Source organism: Hipposideros armiger, unplaced genomic scaffold (genome assembly GCF_001890085.2).
Source record: "Hipposideros armiger isolate ML-2016 unplaced genomic scaffold, ASM189008v1 scaffold_365, whole genome shotgun sequence".
In the NCBI taxonomy this organism is placed as follows: domain Eukaryota; kingdom Metazoa; phylum Chordata; class Mammalia; order Chiroptera; family Hipposideridae; genus Hipposideros; species Hipposideros armiger.
The window spans coordinates 919965-945366 of record NW_017731715.1 but is presented as its reverse complement, the minus strand read 5'-3'; the positions used below and the strand labels follow the sequence as shown (position 1 = coordinate 945366).

General features: G+C 39.2%; 1 protein-coding gene across 1 annotated transcript in view; it reads left to right on the top strand.

Moving 5' to 3' along the window:
- Positions 1-25402, top strand: part of DYNC1I1 (dynein cytoplasmic 1 intermediate chain 1) — a 314035-nt gene that overhangs the window by 272638 nt on the left and 15995 nt on the right. Inside the window, exons 15-16 of the mRNA XM_019662070.1 lie at positions 19680-19820; positions 23899-24024. Coding sequence (XP_019517615.1) covers positions 19680-19820; positions 23899-24024 — 267 coding nt within the window. The remainder of the gene's footprint in view (positions 1-19679; positions 19821-23898; positions 24025-25402) is intronic.

Sequence of the window (25402 nt, the reverse complement as noted above, 5' to 3'; positions counted from 1 at the left end):
AGAAATCAGACCTGAGGAGTACTTCACAGATAGATTCCCCTATTTAATTCCCTAATTTTACAGAAAAGAAGAACAATGTCCAGAGAGGAGTGATTTAGATAGCCTTTTATTCCTATATTTTTTTCTACCTCACCTTGATTGTAATTGAATAAGTTAGAAATCATTGTATTAAAAAACAATGGTTTTAATATTTTGAACTGTCTGCCTTTTTTTATTTACCATTTAGTAGTGGACTCAGATGCTGGAATAACTTAGATTTACTGGTTTAATAACGCATCGCTCTATAGTCATAAAACTATTCTTATAATAATTTTGATCAACAGCAAAAATCCAACACTTGAATATAATGCAAATATCTTTTATAACATTTATTTGTTAATTGTTTCCCTCTTTCCACTAAGCTGTGAGCTTCTTGAGGTCAGTGGCCATATTTCAAATCTATTCCATATTCCTCACAGCTTTCAGTCAGAGTAATAAATGGTTAATATATAATACAGGCTGATTATCTTATTGAGCAATTACATAGAAATTAAATTAAGCCACTAGCAATTATATTGCTGATTACTGATGGGACAAACTCTGAAGTTTTATATTTTTGTCAATTTATTTCAATCCTCATGTAGGCACCCAGTGACAGAAATACCCATAACCTGCAAAGACACTTCTTTATCTTTTGCTGACAGCATTCTCCATTTATCACCTTTTTTTCTACTCCATCGACCTTTTCCCTCTTCTGTCCAATCAATTGCATGTACATATGAACATATGAATGTTTACATGTTGACCTACATGGTATCGTTGTAAAATATGAAATAATATAACAGCGTAAATGTTCACAATTACTCAATTTGTGGTTTACATTAAGGTTTACTCTTAGTGTTGACATTTTATGGGTTTGGACAAGTGTATAATGACATATACCCATTTGTTTTTTTAAAGATTTTTATTGGGGAATTGGGGGAAGGGGAACAGACAAGTTGCTGTCCTTTTGTTCTTCAGTCTAGTTGTGGAGGACGTTGCTTCACTGGCCCAAGTTGGCACCATCATTGCGCTCTTCCCAGGTGAGGCAGATCAGTCGCCGGCTTCTGCTGGATAGCCGCTCACTGCAGCTGCTGGCTGCTCACGCTGGCTGCTGGCTACATACAGTAGCCCATGGCAACCCACTGCCATAGGGGCTGCAGCCTACACCGTCGCCGGCGACTCACGGCAGCCCAGCTCCAGGTTGAGCTGTTGTTCAGCATCTTAGCTGTGGAGGGCAGTGTCACTGGCCCTCATATGTGGGATCCGAACCGGGGCCCTCCGGCGTCCCAAGCCAGTTCTTAACCATCGCGCCACTCGGCCGGCCCTACCCATCTTTATAATATTACACAGAATATTTTCTCTGCCCTAAAATTTATCTGTGCTCTACCTGTTCACCCCTACCCTCCCAACCCTTGGCAACCACTGTTATTATCGTCTCTATTGCTTTGCCTTTTCCAGAATGTCATATAGTTGAAATCCTACAGCCTACACCCTTTTCAGAGTGCCTTTTTTCACTTAGTAATATTCACTTAAGGTGATTTCATGTTCCTTGTTTTTTCATGGCTTGATAGGTTATTTCTTCTTATCACTGACTAATAATCCCATTATCTGGATGTACTACAGTTTATTTATCCATTCACCTACTGAAGGATATCTTGGTTGCTTCCAAATTTTGGCAGTTGTGAGTAAAGGTGCTATAAACATCCGTGTGTAGACATAAATTTTAAACTCCTTTAGGTAAATACTAATGAGGGTGATTGCTGGATCATATGGTAAGAGTATGTTTGGTATTGTAAGAACCCAGCAGACTGTCTTCCAAAGTGACTGTTCCATTTTGCACTCCCACCAGCAATGAATGAGAGTTCCTGTTGCTTCACATCCTCACCAACATTTGATGTTGTCAGTGGTCTGGATTTTGGCCATTCTAGTAGGTTTATAGTGGTATCTCATTGTTGTTTTAATTTGTATTTCCCCGATGGCATATGATGTTGAGCATCTTTTCATATGCTTATTTTTCATCTGTATTTCTTCTTTGTGAGTTATCTGTTAGAGCCTTAGGCCTATTTTTAATCAATTTTTTTTATTGAGCTTTTAGAGTTTTCTATATAGTTTGGATAACAGTCTTTTATCAGATATGTCTTTTGCAAATATTTGTGGCTTGCTTTTTCATTCTTTTGATAACTGCAAATTTAATTAAGATTCTGCTACTAAGTAAAGGTAAGTATTGTCTTCACTATGTTTCTAATTAAAAGAGTACTAAATTTGATCAATTTTTTCATTTATTAAGCCAACATTTAAGAACCTAATGTGTTTTTAACCTCATGCCAAAACCTTTGAAAAGAAATGAGACATGGTCCCTGCTACGAATGGGTGCATAGTATACATGACTTTATTCAAACTTGAGTAAAGAATGGAACTTCTTTAAAGGAAACACATTCTTGTCAACCTCCAACACTGCCTTAAATTATTTTCATTATAATATGATTTAAATACATATAAACAGAGAACAAGATATACACTCAACTATATTTATTCATTTAATACATAACTGTTGAGGGCTTACTGCGGTCCTGGCACTGGGAATATATATAATAGTAACAAAGTTAGACAAAGTCCCTGACTTCACTATGCTAGTTGGGAAGGAAAAAAAAAAGTAATTGATTCTCATTATTCATGGCAGTTATGGTCTATAAAGTTGCCAGTGACAGTGAATTGGCAAACAACCAACCATTGCTTCTATGGGAAATACAGGATGAGGTTCCTGAGAGCCTCTGGTCACCACATTTTCATCAACCAATCAATACATGATCTTGTTTTATGTGTGTTTCTGTTCAAAGACACTTTATTTAATGTGTATGGGTGATTCATTAATACTGAATTGCAGCCAGTGGCTCACGCCTGAAGGTAGCTTCTCTAACACATGTATCTTCTCAGTAAGACACATCACAGCCTTCTTGTGAATAGGAACACTAGACAGCACTTCAGCACTATGCTTAGGGGCTGTTTTAAACAGTGAAATCATCAACAAGAAAACCACAGAAGCGGGAAAAACATGGCACCCAGTAGACCACAGAAGGGACGTTTGTTTACGGTATGAGAGCTGAAACGAGAAGACAGGGCGTCATCTTAGTCAGCCTCAGCTGGGAATGTGCGTGTCAGGTGACTCAAATCTTTACTCTGCATTTGTCTGTGAATGAGTTTGAAATACTGATTTTGGGGTTACAAATAAATTTGAGAGAGCAGGTAAATGTGAAAATCTGGAATCCACATAACGAGAACCAACCGTACATAAAAGATTTCAGATAGTGATAGGTGTTAGCAAGCAAATGAAGCAGAGTTAAGGGGAGAGAGTGAGAGAACATTGGGGAGAGTTGAGTTGTTGTTTTTTTAATTGGGGAACAGTGTGTTTTTCTAGGACCCATCAGCTTCAAGTCAAGTAGTTGTTTCAATCTAGTTATGGAGGCTGCAGCTCGGTGGCCCATGCAGGGTTCGAACCAGCAACCTTGGTGTTATGAGCACTGCGCTCTAACCAATGGAGCTAACTGGCCACCCCTGGGGAGAGTATTTTATTTTTTTATTTTTTTATTTATTTTTTAGCTGAGTCATCCTGCCACCTGTTGGCGGCTCAGCGGCAGCTCAGCTTGGGTGGAAATCGAACTGCTGTTGCTCAGAGCTTGCACTCTTGAGCGAACCTGGGGAGAGTATTTTAGATACATGACTAGGGCAGCCCTCTCTAAGGAGAGGACACCAGGGAGACATGAATAATGAGAAGACATTAGCTCTGTGAAGGTGAGGGCAACAGGGGTATTATAGGTGGAGGGAACAAGTCTGTGAAGCAGGCGTGAGCTTCATTTGGCTTGTGTGAGAAACAGGATAAAGGTCTCCATGTTTGCAGCAAAAATAGAATAGCAGGAGATGAGGTTGAAAAGGTTATCAGAGGTCAGGTGATGCATGGCCTTGTTGACCTAAAAAGGAGCTTGAATTCTGTCCTAAAGGGTGATGAGAAGCCACTGAGGGTTTCTAAATGGCGAGGGTGCCAAAAAAGTGTATACAAGTGGACACTTTGGTCAACGTTGCTCAAGCAGTCGTTTGCCATAATCAGAAGTATCTGGACACTGATGGTAACCACTTTGAGCACCTCTTGTAATTGCAGAAGTCAAACGTGACTTGTATTCATCTTTTGTTATCGATATATATTGAGCATTACAATTTTAATACAGTTTTCCTTTCTTAAAATGTGTATACTTTTTTTACACCCCCTGTATATATGAGCTATAGCTTATAACTTAAATAATTTTACAGTTCCCTAAAAATTACAAATTAAAGTAACACCCCCCCCAATATATCATGTAAATGAACCACATTAACTTAATGTGACAAGTGATACTTCAGTGAAACTAAAGCGGGGTTCATAGTGTGACTATTGGGCTGACTTCAGTGGTGACCCTGTGCTGTGTGATGGCTGCAGGAATCACCTGGCACAAATGGTCACTTCCTATTCATGGTACCTCGGTGTGTGTGTGTGTTTGATTGTTTTTTCCCTAGTTTGCCATAACTGTAGTGAAAACACTCCTGCAGGCCTGACTCGACATACATAGTTATAAGGTGGCAGCATCAAGATGACCCAGAGCATGTTTACATAAATTTTTTAACTCTCACCTGAAGGAAAATATGAAATAATACTTCTCCTAGAGAACTCCTTAAATTGCCCCTCCCTCCAAGAATTAATCCCACAGCTCTCCAGGATTGTTTGAAAAACCTTGTTCTGACAGGATTTTTAGGGCAGTGGGACTACCCTGCACCTACTACAATGGTGGGTCATGATTATACATTTGCCCCAATCCACAGAATATACAACACCCAGGGTGAACCCTTAGGAAGCTTATGCACTTTGGCTAACACTAATGATGTGTAGGTCATGGATTGTAACCAACGCACCAGCCTGTGGAAAAAGTTGATAATGGGGGGAGTTGTGCATGTGTGGGGGCAGGCAATAGATGGGAAATCTCTGTTTCTTCCCCTCAATTTTGCTGTGAATCTAAAACTGCTTTAAAAATAAACGTTTACCAAACACACACACCACGACTTTGCTCTACATGGAAAACTAAACAAACTTCAGGAATGAAGTAAGAGTATATTTAAACAAAACGGCACAAGGAAGAGTCCAAGGCAGCCCCAGAGCACCTAAAAAGAAGCCAGAAGGCTGAGACCTGTGGGAAGGAGACGTCCCTGTGCATGTAGGCCTTTGAGAGAGGACTGAGGGATCAGGTAGGCCTTGATCGGGATCCCAGGATTGGACCGTTTGTGAGGAGAGAGGACAGTACATCCTTGGAGGCTGGAAAGTAGCATGAACTAAGACCAGAAGGCCAGAAGGGACTCCGTGAGCAAAGGGGACTGTGAATGCAGCTGACTGTCTGGGGCAGAGGGTTTTGATTAGGGGTCGAGAGGGAAACCACTTTTGGAACGCCTGGTCCTGCCATTTCAGCACTGATCAGATGGTGGTATTCATAGCCCCGGACTGTCTTGTCAGAGTGCTGGCCGTGGGATTTGTGGCATGGAGGTACTTTCTCAATGTAGCTATTTGTACTGAGCCTGTCACTAACTCGGCAGGAGGTAAAAATTACTTGACAGTCTCTCCTGGCTCTCACCCATCTAAAGCGTGAGAGAGAGTGGGGGTGTCAAAGTGGGTGGGCATTGGGGAGAGCGAGTCTTTAGGAGCTGAAGCTTTCGGTGAAGGAGAGTGCAGGCCATTGAGAGGCTTAACCGCAGTCTGGGGGCACCCATGGCAGGCCAGTGGGCCCCACCAGGGGAGTCCCTGAATCCTCCCATTCTCCCTGTAGTTAGCCTTTCACCCTCAAAGTCTTTGGTTCAGTATAGAAATCTCTCTCTCTCTCTCTCTCTCTCTCTCTCTCTCTCTCTCTCTCTCTCTCTCTCTCACACACACACACACACACACACACACACACTCCAAATTATTACCAAAAATCACTCTGGAATTTAAACTCAGCTAAGGATCTTTCTCCTAAACAAAAAGCTCCATTTTAACCCAAGTTGTATCGGTTCCCTATTACGTTGCAAATGTGAACTACTCACCATCTACAGGGCAATCATTTAAGCCCATTTGACTTCTTAAGGTGAGGGTGATAACATTTTGGATTTCATTTTGTTTGTCCTATAAGAGTCTTGAATTTTGGCCAAAACCCCAGGCTCTGGATGAATGTGCTTTAGACCTCACTTTTTGTCACTGGGCCAAGTGGACTTGGGAGAGAGGGTGGAGCTGTCTGTTCAGACATGATTTTTAGTTTGCCCTTTGCCTCTGGAGCCAGAGCCCTGGCCCGCGTCCAGCTGCACGAAGAGAAGATTATGGTATTTTCTAGGTAATTTTAAGGAGCACAAACCCAAAGTAAAGTCAGGTGGTTTCAAGTCTGCACTGAATTTTTCATGTTAAGGATTTGTCATGATTTGGGTTTTCAGCAGAGCTGTATTTTAAATGATGAAGGGAATTGTATTCTTCTGGAGACAGGCATGTTTTCCTTGTTTGCTAATGACCTCTGGTTTTGCTTATGGGGCGTTTTGTTAACAAATGGAAATGTAGCAAAATAAAACTCATTCTTTTTCTTTTTTTTTTCCTTTTTTCTTCTTTTTTTAAACAATGGGAACCCTTGTGATAAAAACTGTCAAAACCAGGCTATAGATATTGATGATTGTAACGTCATTAATACTGTGTAAAAATAAATTAGTCACTTTGGCAATCAAACACATTCTTCTGATCTCCTGTCGGGGCTTTTTAAACAGAGCTTTCCCCTGGCTGTTTGATAGATCCTATTGTTAAGAAAAAAGAGCTGTAGAGATGTATTCAAAAATTCTTTGAAAATTTTCCAACCTCAGGAACCCATTCAGCAGTAATTAGCTTGTAAGGAGGCTGATAAGGAGAACTTGGCAGGGGCCTGCCTGGTGAGTTGAAAGGTCAGCCCTCGCCTGGGATGAGAGGGTCCAGCGCTAGGACCCATGTCATGCTCCATCAGCGCTGCCTGCTTGCCTTGCCTTTTCCTGCCCTCTTGCTCCATCCGCCATTTGACCCTCCGATTACCTTTTCCAAACAAAAGGGAAATCAAGACTGAGCCTGCAGAGGGTGACAAAATTAAACCAAAATAAACTCTAATCTCAAGCTCAGAAGACTTCTGTTTCAGGGGAAAAATAGCTCTGTGTTGAGGCAAAAGTGACTGACTGAATTGAACAGAGTTACAATTTCTGGTTCAAGTTTAGTTGGGTCCCTGGAATGGTTTGACCCATTTGTACTGAGATAGCATCGAAGTCCACACTCACTCCTCACTTGTCCCAGTTGTTTCAACTGCGTTACAGAACGCTAGGTATGACTTAAAGCTAAGGTGAAAATTAAAGAGGCTCTTCTGGCTCCAGAGAGGGGCCATACTTTTATATTCACTGCAGTTCCCTTTCAATGGAAGTCACAGCAAAGCACAAGGCGGAGCTTCCATCACTGATCATAAAGAGATATGTTCAGAAGTAGCTGCTCAGAAAGAACATTCGGCTTTGCGCTCTTGGAGACAATTCCACAAATGCAGAATTGTAGGGTAAATGTGCCCATGTCATTATGTATTTGAGGCCAAGAAAAAAGAAAAAGACAGCCCCCCTTCTCTTTTTATTTGAGAGCTGTATTAGAGTGCTAGGGCTGCCATAACAATGTACCCCAGACTGGGTGGCTTAAACAACAAACATTTTTATTTCTTGATAGTTCTGAAGTCCAAGATCAAGGTATTGGCAGGGGTGTTTACTTTTGAGGCCTTTTTTTTTTGGCTTGCTGATGGCCATCTTCTCCTTGTGTCTTCACATAACCGTCCCTCTGTACATGTCTGTGTCCTAATCTCCACTTCTTATTCCAGTCATATTGAATTAGGGCCCACTCTTAATGGCCTCATTTGAAACTTAATTACCTCTTTAAGGAACCTGTCTCCAAACACAGTCACATTCTGAGGTCCTAAGGGTTAGAACTTCAATATATCAATTGTGGAGCCAGCGTAGTTCAGCTCATAACAAGAGCTAAAGATATTTTATTATCATAGTTGACATTGGGTTGTGGACAAAAAACTTAGCAACACGGTGCTTCCTGTGGGGTTCTTTCACAAACACACCCCACTCCTAGTGCTCCCATCCCTCCAAGCCTGACTTCCAGGGGCAGCGGAACCCGAAGGACCCGTGGATGTTGAGGGAAAGTAAAAGGAACAGTCGGTGCAATATGGTTAATGTGAGAACTGACTTTGTTGATGCTGAAGCCAAAGACCCGTTTCTTCACCATCATCATGTTCAGAATACATTTACTCAGCGGTGCAGCGATATGTGGTGCTGCCTTGGAGTCAGGCGTCCTTATGGTCAATACACCATTCTCTTATTTGTGGGCATCATTGTTCTTCTCCAGGCAAATAAATATATAAGAAAACTCCATGTAAAAGTATATTAAGTATATTAATCTCTCTCTCTCTCTCTCTCTCTCTCTCTCTCTCTCTCTCTCTCTCNCACACACACACACACACACACACACACACACACACAGCCCAATTGTAATTTATGTGGTATTAAGTATCTCAGGTACCTACTGATGCTTTAAATCCAAAAATCAACTTTGTTTGTTTTTAACGAGAGAAAATTCATCAGACATTTAATTCCCAATACCTTGTTCCTATACTACACAGGAAATCCCTGATTAGATTTCCTACCATCCAAGTCACTATTAGCCTATTTTTCATTACGGTGTTTCATATCACTTTCCTCCTCAAGGTCAGTCCCCTGCTCCTGGTTCCTTGCCCATGGTCTACAAGCATGCTGAAATTTTTGCTTTCAAAATTCAAAATTTTGCAACCAAAATTCATGGTTGGGCAGCAACCATGACCTTCATTAGATTTAAGGAAGCAGAGTGAGGGGAAAGCTTCTGAACCAAAGTAGCATGCTAGAAGAAGAAGAGATAGCCCAAGCAAGATGCTAAATCAAAAATCCATCAGGGAAAGCAGACGTTCAGCCCTGGGGAGACTAAAAAAGAATCCCAAACCCCTAAGAATCAGAGGAAAGTTCAAGGTTCTTCTCACAGGCAGATACGGGACCGGACCCAGATGCTACCTGCTTATCACCCACCCACTTTCAGTGCATCTTGTCTGCCTCCTACTGATCAGGCTCGATGCCACGTGTTTGAGACATAAATTCACATAAAAAATGGTCCAGAATGTCAAGGATGTTACATTTAAATGGCAGGTAGGTGGTCTTGAGAAAAAAGAAAGTGGTGTTGGACACAAACACCAATGATATTAGGATCCTCTGAAAGATTGGCGATTGGTGATTAGATGGGATGGCTTGAAGTATCACAGACATGTCCTAAAATTGGATTAGTTTGCCAAACCACTTGAAGAGCCAAGGTGCATCCATGCTGACCACTGCCACATTTCCCAGCCACGCCTCAACCAACCCTCTTAGTTTTTTGATACTACTCTTTCCAAGGCCATCTGTGAGCCCCTGATCACTTAATGCAATGGCTTCTTTTTAGTGCCTTTCTTATTTCATACTGTCTGCCTCTCATTCTTGCAGCTCTCTCCAGCAGGATGATGTTCTCTTAGTTTGCCTTTGACCTCTCCACTGGTTCTTTCTCCTTCACTCTCTTGGCCCAGTTTTTCAAAACTTTTATCACAGGCCTTCTTTTTCTCCTTCTTCCCTTTGCTCTCCTCTCCCTCAGCACCTCTTCTGAATGATTCCTTGGCTTGGACTTCAAGCCTGCCCTCTCTTTCAATTCCCAACCCACATTTCCACTTTGCCTGAGTGTAGCCTCCAAAGACTTACATGTACCACTTTTAAAATACAAACCAGACCTTCCTCTCCGACTCTGCTGTTGCTTCTATTTTCTGTTTGTTTCATGGTATTCATCATTCAGTCGTCCACATTAGGAAAGCTGAAGAGACTCACATGAACGTTAGACGTCTCTCAATCTGTTTGTGCAGAACATAATGCTCTGCACATTCGTCACTGCATGTTTAATAAATCAGTAGCTTTTGCATCAAAAAGTCTTAACGCTATACTCAAGACCATTCATAATATGTTCTCACCCCCCACTCTACCCCAAACCAAAATGATTTCCTTCCTTAAGTCAAATCTTCAGAGCTTATGGGGCTGTCCCCACTTCTCACTGTAGCATCTATCTGGGAATTCCACGCTGATTTACACAGCCAGGTCTTTGCATGTTTTGCTTTTCTCTCCTTGACTGGCTTCCTTACCATCTATCAAAGTCTATGCATCTTTCAAGGCGGGTCCCATCACCTGTTCTAGATAATACCTTCCTTGACCACATCAGACCATGGTAACCACCAACACGCCACCCCCCAAATCTCCAAATTCCTCTGGCACCTAACATCTGTACCACAGAATTTAGCACCTGGCTACATACTTGTTCTTTTTCTTTGGTATAAACAAGACAGAAAATCAGTCTCTTTCCCAGGGATTCACAGACGTGATAAATTCCTCCTTGAATTTTTCCCAAGAATGTGTCTTTGAGGAGGAATTTGTATTCTTTCTTTCTTCAGATGGTGAAATCTGTGTACCTCCTTGTGATAGGATGTGTTTTTCCTTTCGTCTTAGTTATCAGGAAATTTAGAGCTCTTTCAGTACCAGATTGTAATAATCAGCTTATCTCAGGATCCTGGTAATAGCTATCTTTTCTACCTGCCTCTGTTGTGTGTTTATTCTTAATTTTGCAGTATATTTAACTTGTAAGACATCGTAAATCCTTTTGGAACAAAGTGAGAAAGTAGACCCCCAAGTAAACAATATTCTCCTCTTATTATTTCCTAATTTTTATTTTCCTGCTCGGACTGTGGGTCCTTGAGAACAGAGTCAGACCTTGTATTTCTATTGATTGCCCAAAGTAGAAAGGATAGAGCAGGTCCTTAATTCATTGTTGATAGACTAATACTTTTGGATATCCTAAGTGCAATAACTTACTTAGTTAAAGAAGGTTAGACTATTTTAAACTGAGATAGAAACATCTCCTAAAAATAATTCCAGAAAAGGGCCCTGAGCGTATCTATTTCTATTAGCGCTTCGTTAAATGTTTAAAATATCAGAAGAATAAAAATAACGATAAAAGTCAAAGTTTCAGCTACCGCAGTACCTAAACATAATACTTAAAACAGGCAAGAAGATTAGCAAAATCAATAGTTTACTGCCAGTAACACCGGATGACAGAGTGCATTTTTTCCCCCACAACCCCAAACCCTGCTGGCTGCCTTTCTGATAAACACGACATTCAGGTGGTGTCTGGCTTTTTTTTCTTCCCTTATCCTCATTTTCACTCCCCCTTCTCCTCCCTGCCTAACAAAAGGTAGCAAATATTAAAATTGCCTTTCAATAAAACCACCTGAGCTAGTCATCCAATTCTTCTCTTTCTTTCTTCCCTTTTTCTCGGAAGGGGTAGGGGGTAGATGGGGAAAGAGTTCCTTTATTAAGCTCATCCAGGGAGGATAACTTGGAAAAAACCCACAAGAATGTAAGCATCAAGTCACAGCCACACTTAGCCTGTGTTCATACTTCCTGTCCTTTCACCTTCACCCTAACCCCAACCCCATCCCCCAAACATTCAATGCCTGTACATCCCTATAGCTGTTAAATATTTATACACGCATGTGTGAATAATCCATATAAGCACAAACACTTTTCAGACTTAAAATTCACCCAGCTGACCGGACTTTATTATTGTGCAAGAAGTAAGGGCTTGGTGAATCCTTTTTTTTTTTTTTTTGCTCTTTTAACCAGAGCGGAAATGTTTACCTTTTCATTTCAATGATATGTTACACTAGTTGCCTTCCCCAGCCTTCTCCTTCTAAGCAATAATGTTTGAAGAGAGACTGAGAATAACAAATAACAGACACAGCTATCTACATAATTATGAGATTCAAAAATACGTCCACCTCCTGGTGTAACCTGTGTTTTATGTCTGATGTTGGAAGATGAAATAAAATTCACCTTTATTCCCCAAAGTAGATGTTTGTGGACCAAACCAATGGAGGTCCATCTTGGCCACCCTCATGTGACCTCTTAACCTTGCCAATTGTCCAAGGCTCATAAAGTATACTTGGTTATTTTCCAATGGCCATTTCCAATGTCCTGCATCACCTCATCTCACACTTCAATTGTGTTTGCTTTTTGAAGAGAAATTAGTTTCAATTTGGCTTAGATGAAACAGAAAGAGGTAAGCAAATATGTTGTAAAGGAGGAAACATAGCAAATATATTCTACATTTAAACAGAATAGCTTGAATTGCTGCTGTGTGGGATTCTCCTAGCCTGTTCTCCCCATTAAAATGAATACAACTATCAGTTATACTAATTTCAGATATACTATAAAAGATGATTACACTAATCATCTGACACAGGAGTGCAGACATACAAAAAAAACCGGCCTTGACCCTCTGGAAATGTGTCCTTCATACTCGTATATACAGTCAATTGTTGATGCAGGAAGCAGGAGGGAAAAACTAATTATTTAGAAAATTTTACCATTAGATTTTAAACCTGTTTGATGGGACAAATCTGGGTATGTGACTTCTTGAAAAGAAATGAAATGTGTCTAAATGTAGTTACTAAACATAGTGAGACCACAATGTCTGATTAGCTCTGGGAACTGGCAGATGTTAATCTGACAGTTTAAAAATAAGTACGAATCAAGGTGTAATCCATGGACCTAGGCTTATAATTTGATATTTTAAAAATCTTTTTAAAGAATTGCGTGTGTGTGTGTGTGTGTGTGTGTGTGTGTGTGTGTGTGTGTATACATTTATTTATAGTGGTGAGAAAGTTGGTAAGCCAGAGACTAGAGTAGAGGTTGATAGTGTAAGAACCAGCGTGGAACTGTCCTGCCACTTAATCTACCTGCTAATTCAATTGCACTTGTACAATTTGAAATTAAATAAGTAACAAATAAATAAACAAAGCTGCTGAAGCCTACAAATACCACTTTACTTGCTCGTCCTTCTAATTTTTCAAGTCTTCAAGGCACGAATACAGCCACACTTCTAGCTGCTTCCGGCCCATGGTCATCACCCCTCCACACCTCCTAATCCTTAATACTAATGTCCAGTCTCTAATGAACCTGACCATTCTCTATATAGTAAATGCTTCTTTCTCTAGTATCGCATTGGACATGAAAACCACTGAGCCACAGAATTGGGGAGTGGCCACCAAAGAGAGGCTCTTTTGAACTTGCTCGCTGCCTTCTCGTGCGAGGTCTTGGAGAGACAGAATCAATTCCATGATCAGCCACCTCAGTTGTTCTCATGACCCAACTTCACAGTGACCCGCTGCCCTGCCTCAACTCAAATCAGCCAGACAGCAGAACATACCAAAGGAACCCCAGCAGCTGAAATTAAGGCAAACGGCAATTCGGGAGAGCACCCCTGCTTGCTTAGTGTTTTCCCAATGATTTTGTACAGAATAGTGCTACTAAAGTGCTCGTTTTAAAGAAGAACCTTTAGGTGGAGCTAATATTCATAAAAATCATGCCAGTGCCAGGAAATACTCCTTTTATGAATTAGGCAAAGCTTGTCGCTTTTTTTTTCCTCCATGGCTTTAAACACTCAAATACTAGTCAAAACCTGTGAATATGTATACATTCTTTTATATGGATAATTATCTTCTTTATTGGTGGCGCCTCCTGGATTAGGAGGATTCTCCCATGCAAATAAGCAGGAGAGGAAGGTCGTGCAACAAAGCACACCTTTCATGTGGCTTCAGTACTTATTCAGCAAAACGTCTACATTTCTAGAGAGGCAAATGCTAGATTCCTGGATTTCTATAACCTTCTTTCTAATTATTTTCAATGAACTAATTCAAATTAATGTCCTGATGTATTTTTGGTTAGTGCATACAAACAACAAACAGACCCATGACACATGTTCCATACGGAGGAGCTCACCCCAAGGGTTTATGTCTAATTTTGAACTTCTGACTATGATAGAAACAGGTAAAGTTATTATCACTTAGGTAGCATGAGTATTGTTTTACTATTACCACAGAAATTAAGATAAATACAGGATACTTTGTGCATTAGAAAAATCCCCAATTAAGTTGCAAATGTTTTCCAGTGATAGTACCAAATTCCAAATTCGCAACACCTCTTTTGGGCCAAGAGAGTTGGTTTCTTTTGGATTGGTTTGGTTCAGTTTGTGAGTTTGGGTTTGTTTGTTTGTTTAAGCACTTTCTTTTTATGGTAGAGGCATCCATTTTTGTGTGAGCCTGAAGTTTGGGGGTGCTTTGGTGGTTTTCTTAAAAGTGATATTGTGGTCTCCCATTTTAATGTTTCCTGGAAGAACTGGCTGGTTATTTATTTTAATTACTTCACAGGAACCCACATGACAATTTTTGAAGGACATTTTCTTATTACTCATTGTTTAGTATTTTGGTCATCATTTTTTCCCCAACAGGATAGAGTCTTCAAGGTAAGATTCCATTTGTTTTCCTTTTATTTCAGAATAAAAATACAGAAATTCTACTATGAGTTGCCTGCCCCCCATCCCACCTACCCCATGTATTTACCCCGTGCCCCATTTCTTCTCCATTCCAAGAGATTTTCAAGGCTTGGGTAAACATTTCTACTAAGGCTGCTTTGAAAGCTAATCGTTTAGAGGCAAACGCAATCTCAACCACAGTGTTTGGAGGTGTTAAGGAGACATTCTAACACAAGCCTTTCTATTCACCAACCTTCAAAATAGTGAAGCCTATTGAGATGCTTAGAGGTGCCTGATAAGAGGAAAACAAATAATATAGAGGAAACTGAAACAAACCTTATATTCCCTAGATGTGACTTCAGCACATTTCTGACATCAGAAGTAGAAACTCATCTCTCATGAAATCATTTTATAGTTAACCGATTGGAAAAATATGCAGCTCTAATCATTGTCAGAAGTAAACTTATAAAATCAAAACTCAAATCTAGAGATCAAGTCTTTATTCTAAAATGTTGATGGATGTTGTAGTCTCATTTTTGAACAGAGTTCATTACCTGAGTCTCTTATGTAAACTTAATGTTCTTTATTCCTTCTCTAGTTGGTCAAATAGGAGGTCTATTACTTTCATAATTTCAAAATTTTTGCTAAAAACCTCTCTGGTACATTTTTATATATATATTTTGATGAAATACAAAGTAAAAAAAATCATAGTGATATGAATTCCACAGAACGTCAAGGAAGATGGCTTTAATTATAATACTTAGCTTGGAATAACTCTTTGTGAAAAACAACAACAACAAAAAAAAACTTTCTCATACTTGATACTATTCAGTCCTTACCGCAAAACAGGGTCATAGAATCACAAAACCAGTAGGAACCATAGAGGTCTGTTGCTCCAGCCTTCCATCTTACAGATGAAAAGCTAAGATCCATGGATGTTAAGTTAAATTTCCCAAGGTCTGGAAATTTCCACTTTCTCCTATTGTCATTTCTGCTCCATGGTCCCTGTTTCATCCCTATCTTTCGGATAATTTCATTTTAGTCCCCAAAGTTGTAGAGACATTTAGTGAACTTGAACCCTGCTCTTTGCCTTCCAGCATCATTTTATTCTACTCTCTAATGCATGGCGCGCTGTTACTCTCTGTTGGCTCAAGGGCCATCCCCATCCTATTTCCTGGTTTTCAGGAGAAAAAGATACCTGTTCCCGTCACAAGGTGCTAAAGATGCCTGGAGTTCTATGGTTAACATCTTCAGGATTATGAATCACTGATTCAGGAAATGAAATAAACATTGTAATTGTGATCTTTGTGAACTCTTTCTACCAGTTACACCGTGTGCGTTTAGTAAACAGTGGTTGTGTTGAATGGAACAGCAAAGAGGTACAGACGTGTTGTTTTTTTCTGTGAAGACTGAAGACCATTGCTGTTTTATACAGGATCACATGGCTCCAGCAAATAGAGGATGTGCTGAACAGCTAAGACAACCAGAGAGCCAAGTCCAACTCTACCACTTACAACCTTCGTGGCCTTGGGAAAGTTACTAACTTTCCTGCACTATAATTTTCTTTTCTGTAAATACCATCTACCTTACAGAGATTTTATGTGGATTAAATTAGACAATGTGTGTATAGAGTCAGGCACCCAGCAAACACCCCACAATTTGCCCTCCCCTGCCCTTCATGTCTGTCTGGGAAGTGACTGGTAGCCTGCTTCTCCGTTCCGTTCGAGAGTCAGGGAATTAAAATCAAGCTGCTCCGTGTCTGGATATTTTAGCATTTTTGGCACAGCCCTGGGAACTTGCCTGAAACACAGAGGGTATCGCAGCTTTATTTTATTGGCACGTGTCACATGTGCAGTAGGCTGCGTAACAGTGCAGTTTTTGTTTTCTTTAACAGTTCACTAATACTAAACATGGCATTAGAAAAGAAAACACAGGTCGAAGGGGTTTTTCTCTAATGAAATTTGATGGTTTTGAAAAACGCTTTCTATAGTAACATGCTGTAGAACAATGTTTAGTTTACTGAGTGGTCTTGAGTATTTTGCGGAGTAAATATTTAAAATCACCAAGCTTTTGCAGCTTTAATATATACAATTGATATGACATGTGAGGATCTTCCTTAAAACCGTTGGCCAAATGTGCCCCCACGGTCTCCACCTTTTGAAAACTTGTAGTATTCTAAAACCGGGGATAATGCAGGAGCAAGTTATGACAACTCTGTGGATCCAGATAGGTATGTTTCAGAATTCAAAAATGAAATCTATGGACTCTGATGCTTTTGATATATTTTATGAAAATGTTAATACCTCATGATATGGGTTTACTATAAAATGTTTTATAGTAAGCATTCGAGACAAATTTTTCATTGGGTTTTTAGATTACCCTTTGGGCCCTAGAATGAAAACTTCCTTTATTAAAAGAAGTACAGTTAATATTCAAAATAGCACTGCTTACTATTGTAAGTGTAGTATTAGCCTATGCCTGTAGCATATGCCATGCTATTATATATTTGGAAAGTAGCGGTTCATAGATGTCAGTCCACTTAGTACCGTGATAATGGACTCAGTCCTGACCAAGACTTTCCCAGCCTGTGAATTTATAAAGGTGAAAACAAAGCCTTTGAAAATATAAGCCCTTCCTTCTCCTTCCCCCAAAACAGGCACATACAGTAGCCTAGAATTACTTGCACAGTGATTTTTATAATGAAAGGTTCAGTCTTAGGGGTGAGGGGTGATTAGGAAATTGGAGAAAACCTGGCGAATAATAATAACATTTCAATACAATAATCTTAAACGTGAGAATGTTAGTTTTTGGTAACATGAACAATAGCAGTTATTTCTAGATGCTTAAAAAGTGAGGTCTCCAGGAGCTACTATCATTTTAACTAAGTTTCTCAGAGAAGAAGCTACTAAAAGAAAAGAAAGGAAACAGCACTAGAGAATAACAGGATAATTTATTGAGCAAATTAACATATCAAATAATATCAGCTCCGTAGAAAGTGACTATTTAAAGCTGGATGGTCTTCTTTCTAATTGATCAAAACAAGGACTGTAGATGTGTTGTGCGTTTGTTGTATGTCTGTATGTTTGTATCTATGTCTGACCTCTACATAATCAGTTATACTACCATAGCTGGGTTATTGAGAGAGAATACTGAGAATCGACTTTTTTTAAGCATGTGTAGGTCTTTTCCACTCTTTGACTTTAAGAGTTAGAATTTAATATTCACAAGCGGTCAGTGAAGGACCAGCTACTCCTTTTTTTCCTACATTAATAAAGAAAAATGATACAATCGTGCTACTTTAAGGTATCATTGAATATTCAGATTTTTCTGGAGAAAGTAGTTTGAGTCACTTAGTCCAAACAGTGAGAGGAAGGAGGAAGCTACAAAAATAGAAAATAGTCTAATAATTTAGGTCCAAATCACAGTGCAAACATGGTATATAACAAACATTTTGGCATAAAAGAGTTATAGAATGTTAAAATACAAAACTATAAGGCTAATGTCTTTTTACTTCTTTTTGAGATCTCAATGTTGTACATATTTTTTTTCAAATTACTCCTCCATTATATACTTTTTGAATATAAAATAAGACGTCTCACACATACACTACCAACACACACACACACACACACACACACAAAACCTCCTGTGTTGCTTTAATAGTATTACAATTGTGTTTACTTCTAAGCAATACCAAAGTGATATAATTCATGGAAAGAGAAATCATTTATAGTTAGCACCTTAACAAATTTTTGCATTAAGTTTAGGTCATGAGAGTTTTATTGTCTTCTTACAGATTTTTGTCACTTTGATTTCAGCGCCCGCGTTTTGTACATTTTGCATTCACTAACAGTACACTTCGGGAGTTGAGTGTAATATTTGGAGCTGATTCCCTACAGATACAGTCTTCGAACATTCCAGGCAGATCGTTCATATTGTGTTTTATTTATTTATTTTTGCTCTTACTATCCTGGTCTGTATAGGTATTCAGTGGAGCCCATGAAGAGAGTACAGACAGCTGACTGGATGAAGAAGGCACTGGAAAAAAAAAATCCCATTGTTTAGATTTCTGTCAGAGGATATAAGAATACTTAATTTCTTTTATCTCTAGGGCTTTCATTATCATTTAAATTTCATTTTACATTAATTGATCAGGGATTAGTAAAGCCATTATTCATAAATTAGAATAAGACAAGCCAGATGGAATGAATAATTCATGAAGTCCAATTACGTTTTATTTCTGGTGTACTTTCAAACTTGCCTCTGACTTCTGTGCTATTTTGATGTGACAATATTCACTGGAAATCAAGAGTGCCATTTTAATTTATTGTATCCCTCCGGAGTGGAAGCATTTGTATGCAGCGGGGGTGTGCTAATGCATTCTCCCCCCCCCTCCCCACCTCCACCACCCCACCCCCCTGTTAAAAAAAAAAACAATTTTCGGGCTCTTGGAAATACCGGGTGATCTAGAAAAATGTGGTTCATCTTCTATGAAGGTTCGGGGTGATACATTGAGCCACACCAGTCCTCCTGACTTGAGTGAACTGACACTAGGTAGGGAGACTATGATCTTGGAACCATGACATTTTTCACCTCCCAGAAGAGCTACAAATCCCTTTAAAATACGTGTTTCCCATTCCCCGCCTCAAAGGAACCATTCAAGTATGAATTTGGTCTAGAGTTGGACTGGAAGCAGAGTTGCAGCTACAGACAGTGACCACGAGGTGGCAGGCGTTGCCTTCCATGCAAAGGGTTCGGGGCCGCCGGAACCGCCAGGGCTTGCCGAGCATCCCCGCGGGTCTGATCCCAGCAGAAGGACCACGATTGGGTTCGGGCTCTGAGCGACTCGCAAAGCGTAGCAAGGATTCTGGGCTAATGGGCAGTCCTGTCCACCTGTCTGGAATGTCTAGGACGACTGTGTCTGAAACCGCCCCCCCCCATCCGTCCCAGCCCCCAACACCTTAAGAGCACCCCCCACCACGGTATTTATTTATGCCACTGGACAGTTCTAGTCACATTAAAGCTGCGGTTCACCTACTCGAGGACTTTCATCTCGGGAAGTTTTATGACACTTTGTGAATGTGCAAAGTTTTTAATTAGGCTCGCTAGACAGCCCGAGGCAGCAGCAGCGCCACAAAGTCTTCACGGTCTCTCTGCTTTACAGCACAACAAGCCGCTCTACTCCTTTGAAGACAATGCAGACTATGTGTACGATGTCATGTGGTCCCCCGTGCATCCCGCGCTCTTTGCCTGCGTGGACGGGATGGGGCGCTTGGACCTCTGGAACCTCAACAATGACACCGAGGTGAGCGGCGGCGCAGGCGCCTGGGCCCGGGAGGGCTGGGAGGGGGGCGCAGTCGGCCTCTCTCCATCTCACCCCCCTCTCTCTCCCCAAAACGGCCTTTTTTTGGACAGACCCTCCAATTGCAGCTGGGCTGCCGACCCCCCATTCATGACTGCTCTGAAGGGAATTGGCAGATGCATTGGCCAAAAAAAATCATTTAATCTCACTTCATCCCTAAACCGTGGCAGATCCTGGACAATTGACGACCCTTATTTGCAAAGAGCAAAACGATATGTGTTCATGCTTTTCCCTAAGGGAAAGAACACACAGGCATATTTCAGAGCCGTGTTGAAATAACTCTATTGCCAAACATTTGGAAAAGTAAGCTTTTATGGACGCTGACTTTAGATTGGGTTTTTAGAAACGGTCATTTGTCAGTGTTTGCTATTTGTACGACTCCTATTTTGAATCCATAAAAGATGATTCTGTTGATTGTTTATGTTTAGATCTAGCCTCCATTTGATTTTTACAAGGTAAATAATCCTTGTCTAAGATATTGGACTCACAGGCAGACTTTTACAATAGTTTCTAATTCTGAACCTGTATGTTAAACTCAGTATTTTTTAATTGGGATTTTAACATGTCACATGTAGAGTACTTCACAAGTGAGAAATAGCCATTTAAAAAAAAATTGACACTAAGAACATATTCTTTTTAAAAATTAGACTATATATATTTATGTTTTAAAAATTGTGCCATAAGCATTTTTCCTTGTCTCAACTCTCAAAATTCTTGAGGTGCTAATTCAGCTACTGGGGTTTTTGTGGGGTTTTTTTATATGAATATTAAATGTCCTTCAATTTAATAAAATAAAATAGTCTCTTCATTTCCTGGTTTCTGATTCAGGGCAACTCTCCATAAATAAGAATGAACAGGTAAGAGGAAGAAGTACTGCAAAAACTACATGTCAAGTGGAGAACAAGAGAAAGCTCTTTTGAAGTGTTTTGAGCAGGAAACAGCTCAGCCTTTTTAATTAGGAAGCCTACAGCTGGAGGATATGAGGAGGAGCAGACTCCCCAGTATTTTTTTGTGGGAGGGGGCTGGGAAATATTCTTCAGGTGTTATTCTTGAGTCACTTTATCTTGCAAGATTATATGCACCTATAACCAATGCCAAATAGTTACCTTTTAAAAAATATTTCAATTTAAGTCTATATTTCCTTTAAGAACAAGGGTAAGAGTTATATAATAAAGCATCTTTGAAAGTAATCAAAAGGCATGAATACAGGCAATGCCCATCTTTTTGGATGTTGAAATGTTTATAACATTATTACTTTTAATAGAAAGATGTTATTACTCCACATTGTAATAGTTTCCCAAAGTCTTTCATCACCGCTGATTAAAATCATATTGCCTTTATCTGCTAGAATAAACTCATTCACTTAAAGCAACCCAAAAACACACGTTTTCCTTATTGACTTAGGAGACGCCTTATATCAGAAATCAGATTTAGTAGGGGTGACAGTAGGTAATAGCCAACTGCAATGCAATAGAGTGAGTGTTCTCTAAACTACTTAATAATTCCTATGTAACTTTTTTTTTAATCTGCTTTTTAGGTAAAATGAAACTAATGTCTCAACATTGCCAAATGTAATTTTTTCCCTTCTCTTTCTCTAGGTATCAACAGACAATCACATAAAACTTTTATAGCCAAACATTTCAAAAAATCATTACTGGGCATGCGAACCATTTAGTTTTGTGGTAAACATAATTCTGCTTTCGCAGTAATAGTCAATATATTAAGTCTGATTCAAATCCAGTAATGAGCTGAACACTTTTGAAAACTGTCAAATCATTTTTGCCATCTCCCAAGATGAACGAGATTTTTCAAATATTTGTCAAATTAGGAATTAGATTTGTTTTTAAAAAAAAAAAAAAAACCTAAAATCCCAGTGTTTTGATGTTGTTCAAACTACTGTGCTTTTAGACTAACTTATCCCAACTGCTCCTATGAAAAGATAGTTTATATTCACCTACCTCAGTATCGTGGACCCCTGCACAATGTAGTAATTTGTGCTGTATAGATCCTGTCTTTGCAATTAAAATAAGCCTTAAAAAAATGTGAAGTATTTGTGAAACCAAAGTGGAAGAGTAAGAGTGACAGAGACAATACATGGATTATTTTCATTACAGATTCATCAACTTTTGAAAGGTCTTTACCAATCAAGCTAATAAAATATATTTTGTCATTTTCTTCATGCATTTGATAGGCTGTGATAGTCATTTTTACCACTTGTAATATCTATGAAAAGCAAGAATTTTTAAGTAGTTAGACTATTCATTGTTTCACTTTGCTACATTGCTTAATTCCAAATAAGTGAAAGTCTTTAAAATGTGTTAGGCATGATTGAAAATGTATTAAAAAGTCAATTTCTTCAGAGTGATTAATGTTTTATCATATTCCTGTTAAGATTAAACATTCTTATTGAAGTTTTGAAATTGTTCATAGATAAAATCTGATATTGGAGTTAGATAAAGTATAATCCTGTATGATTTCTCTAAATTATGGAGTTAAAAATTAACTCTGAAAAATTCTATAGCTGAATGTCAGATTTGTTTTCTGTGTAGCACATTAATAATAAAGTGTATTGACAGAATTACAGCCCATCTAAATTCACATTGTTTTTGGCCTTTGGAACGTTCGGTTAAAAATTCAAGCTCCAGCCTGCACAGCAGGTCCTTTTATTGTAGAAATCTGTATTTTAAAAAATAAATAAATGAGCTGGGGACTTTTGGTTTATATTTTTGCTCACAATTGACATACCATGATTTAAGTAGGTAAAAGAATTTTTATTGATTTCAAGATTAAGTTTAAACATAGATTCTTACATACGATGGAGTTTTTATTGCTATTCTAAAGATAGGTATTGGGTCAATAATCTCATATAAACAGATGGTTTCAATTCCCAAACTAACAGAATGCCGGGAGTGCTGAGGCACAGTACATGTTGTGTTTCCCTCTTAACCTGACATGTTTATTAGACACAGGTCTTAAACGGGGGTGTGGGATGATCTCGGTGGCCCTCTTTTCACTACATTTTTTTCTTTGTGTTTTAACATTTACCTTTTTTCTTTTTTAATGGCTTGTTGTCATTTCTTATTCAACATTCTTGTAGAAGGCTTGGAGATCTGATCTTTATATGATTTATAAACGTCCAACTTTAAAGAGAAGAGTTTACACAACTGATGATGGAAGAGCGGCAGACCCACTAAAATTCTGTTTTTCAAATACTAAGATTCTTGTACCAAATACTGCAGTTTCCAGTTCAGCACCTCCAGTTCACTTTAATATTAATTATTATTGTAATTATTAAAGTTGTCAGATTTCAGGTGCTTCTTAAAGGAGATATAAGACCTTTTCTATAAGTAGCTGCTCCATTCTATTATGCTGGGAACATTCCCAAAGGTATGGAGCGCTTCCTACACCCTGGTACTGCCAGGAGGAGGAAAAAAGCAGAAAGGATTAAAAAAAAAAAAAAAGAAAAGAAAAAAGAGAGGCGAACTTGAGGTTTTGAAGGTTTTCACCTGCATACTTTTTCTTCTTCTGATCATCTCCTCCCCAATGAGGTTTTGAGGAATCAATACGTATTTTTTTTCCTGAAGACTCATATTAATATGCCTTTTATCCCACCGTATGCCCCCCACCCCCAGCTTTCTGCCTTTATAGTATCCTCAACCTTGGTAAATCCTGAAATCTGCCTCTCCATCGATCCATAAATCATGACTTGATCGTGAAGTATCACATTTAGCCGCTGTGTGTGTTTGTATGTCGGATATACCCCCTGCGCAATCCAAAGAAACATTTCTGTCACTCACTGCCCATTGATTGTGGAAAAAGACTCTCCCTCTTTTCCTTTTTCATTAAAGCGTCTCCTCTCTACCCCTTGGAACAGTGGAGCATATGATTTAAGAACAATGAGTCCTTTTACTTCTGCGTAAGGATGTATATTACTTCATGCACATGAAGGCAGTGGTGACTCATCCAGTGAAACATATATTTAAATTCATATTCAGAGATTCTTTCGTAACCTCTTTGGCAGGTTCCAACAGCAAGTGTGGCCATCGAGGGGGCGTCTGCCCTAAACCGTGTTCGTTGGGCCCAAGCTGGCAAAGAAGTTGCTGTTGGGGACTCAGAAGGCCGTATTTGGGTCTACGACGTTGGAGAGGTACATGTGTTTTGGTTTGTGGGTTTTAGCAGGGTTTTGTTTGTTTGTTTGTTTGTTTTGGTATATCTAGTTTAAAGATCTAGGGAAATGATTGACCAGACTTTGTCAGACAGGAGCCCTCTTGAGTGCGTTTGCAAATTTCCATTGACTTCAGCGGGAGTTTGGCCAGACTTCTTAGGACCTAACTTGGTCTTCTGTCTCCACGCACTGGACACTGCAGTTAATGACTCAGCCTCCCTTCAGAGTGCCGTAGAATTCCCAGTTATCCTGTGGTGAAGCATGGAAGTTCCCACCAATTGCACGAGAACGCAAAGTTTGCCAAATTCGTCATGCTGATGTTGAATTTGGAATTGGTCGTTTATTTTGAAAAGTCAACTTTTAGTTGATATGTTCTATTAAAATGTATACTATTCCTCTTTAAGTAAAATGTAGCCAGTTAAAAAGGCTGAGGTGAATCAGAATGTGTACCATTTTTACGCTATTCAAAGTTTTTATATGAAATATATATACCTCTGGTGTATCTGGTATACACCAGATACATGACATGTAAAGTATTCCTGAATATTATGGCACATATCAAAGGAAAAAAACTACATGTTTTATTTCAGTAAAATCTCCTTGAATTGTTATACTACCTTTATTTAATATTACATTATCAATCAATTGTACTGAGGCATATCTGCTTATTTTTACTATATGAGAAAGTGATGACAAAAACCTTCATTTCTGATGAGGTTAAAGAACTTTTTCCTGACACACAGAAAATATTGAACTTTCTAGCAAAACAAAGTAAGAGTGTTGTGTAATGCTATTTTAGCGTAATATGAATAACATTTGCATTCCAGAGGGAAAATATACCGCATTTGTATGCATAATGTCCTAGACCTAGGAAGTGCTCTGTGAGTGCCTGGTGAATGGGCTTAGCTGATCACACTGAGAAGGGCTCTTTATGGTTTCATCAATCAGCATTCTATAAATGTGGCAATCCTAGATGGTTTGTTCTACAATGAAACTTTTGATGATATAGTGTATACTGCTGTATGGTAGAGTTGATTGTATTGAAACAAACTGGATGGTGGTTTTTTTGTTGTTGTTTTTTAATTCAACCAGGGACAGGAATGGAATTATTTGACAGATAGGAGTTTTCTATTTTGGGATGTACAACTCTATGTGAAACAACTAGAAGAAACTCTCGGTTTTACTGCATGTTATCTATATCATTAGACACCCCCTTAACTATTCCTGATGCCACAAGCTGAGTCATTCCAACAGCAACAAAGGCTCAGTTAATATTTATCCCCAGTGTGGAAGATGCAAATGGTCTGGTGATTATTGACGCAGTTTGGAGTCTATGGGAAAGAGACTATCCTCTGAATCG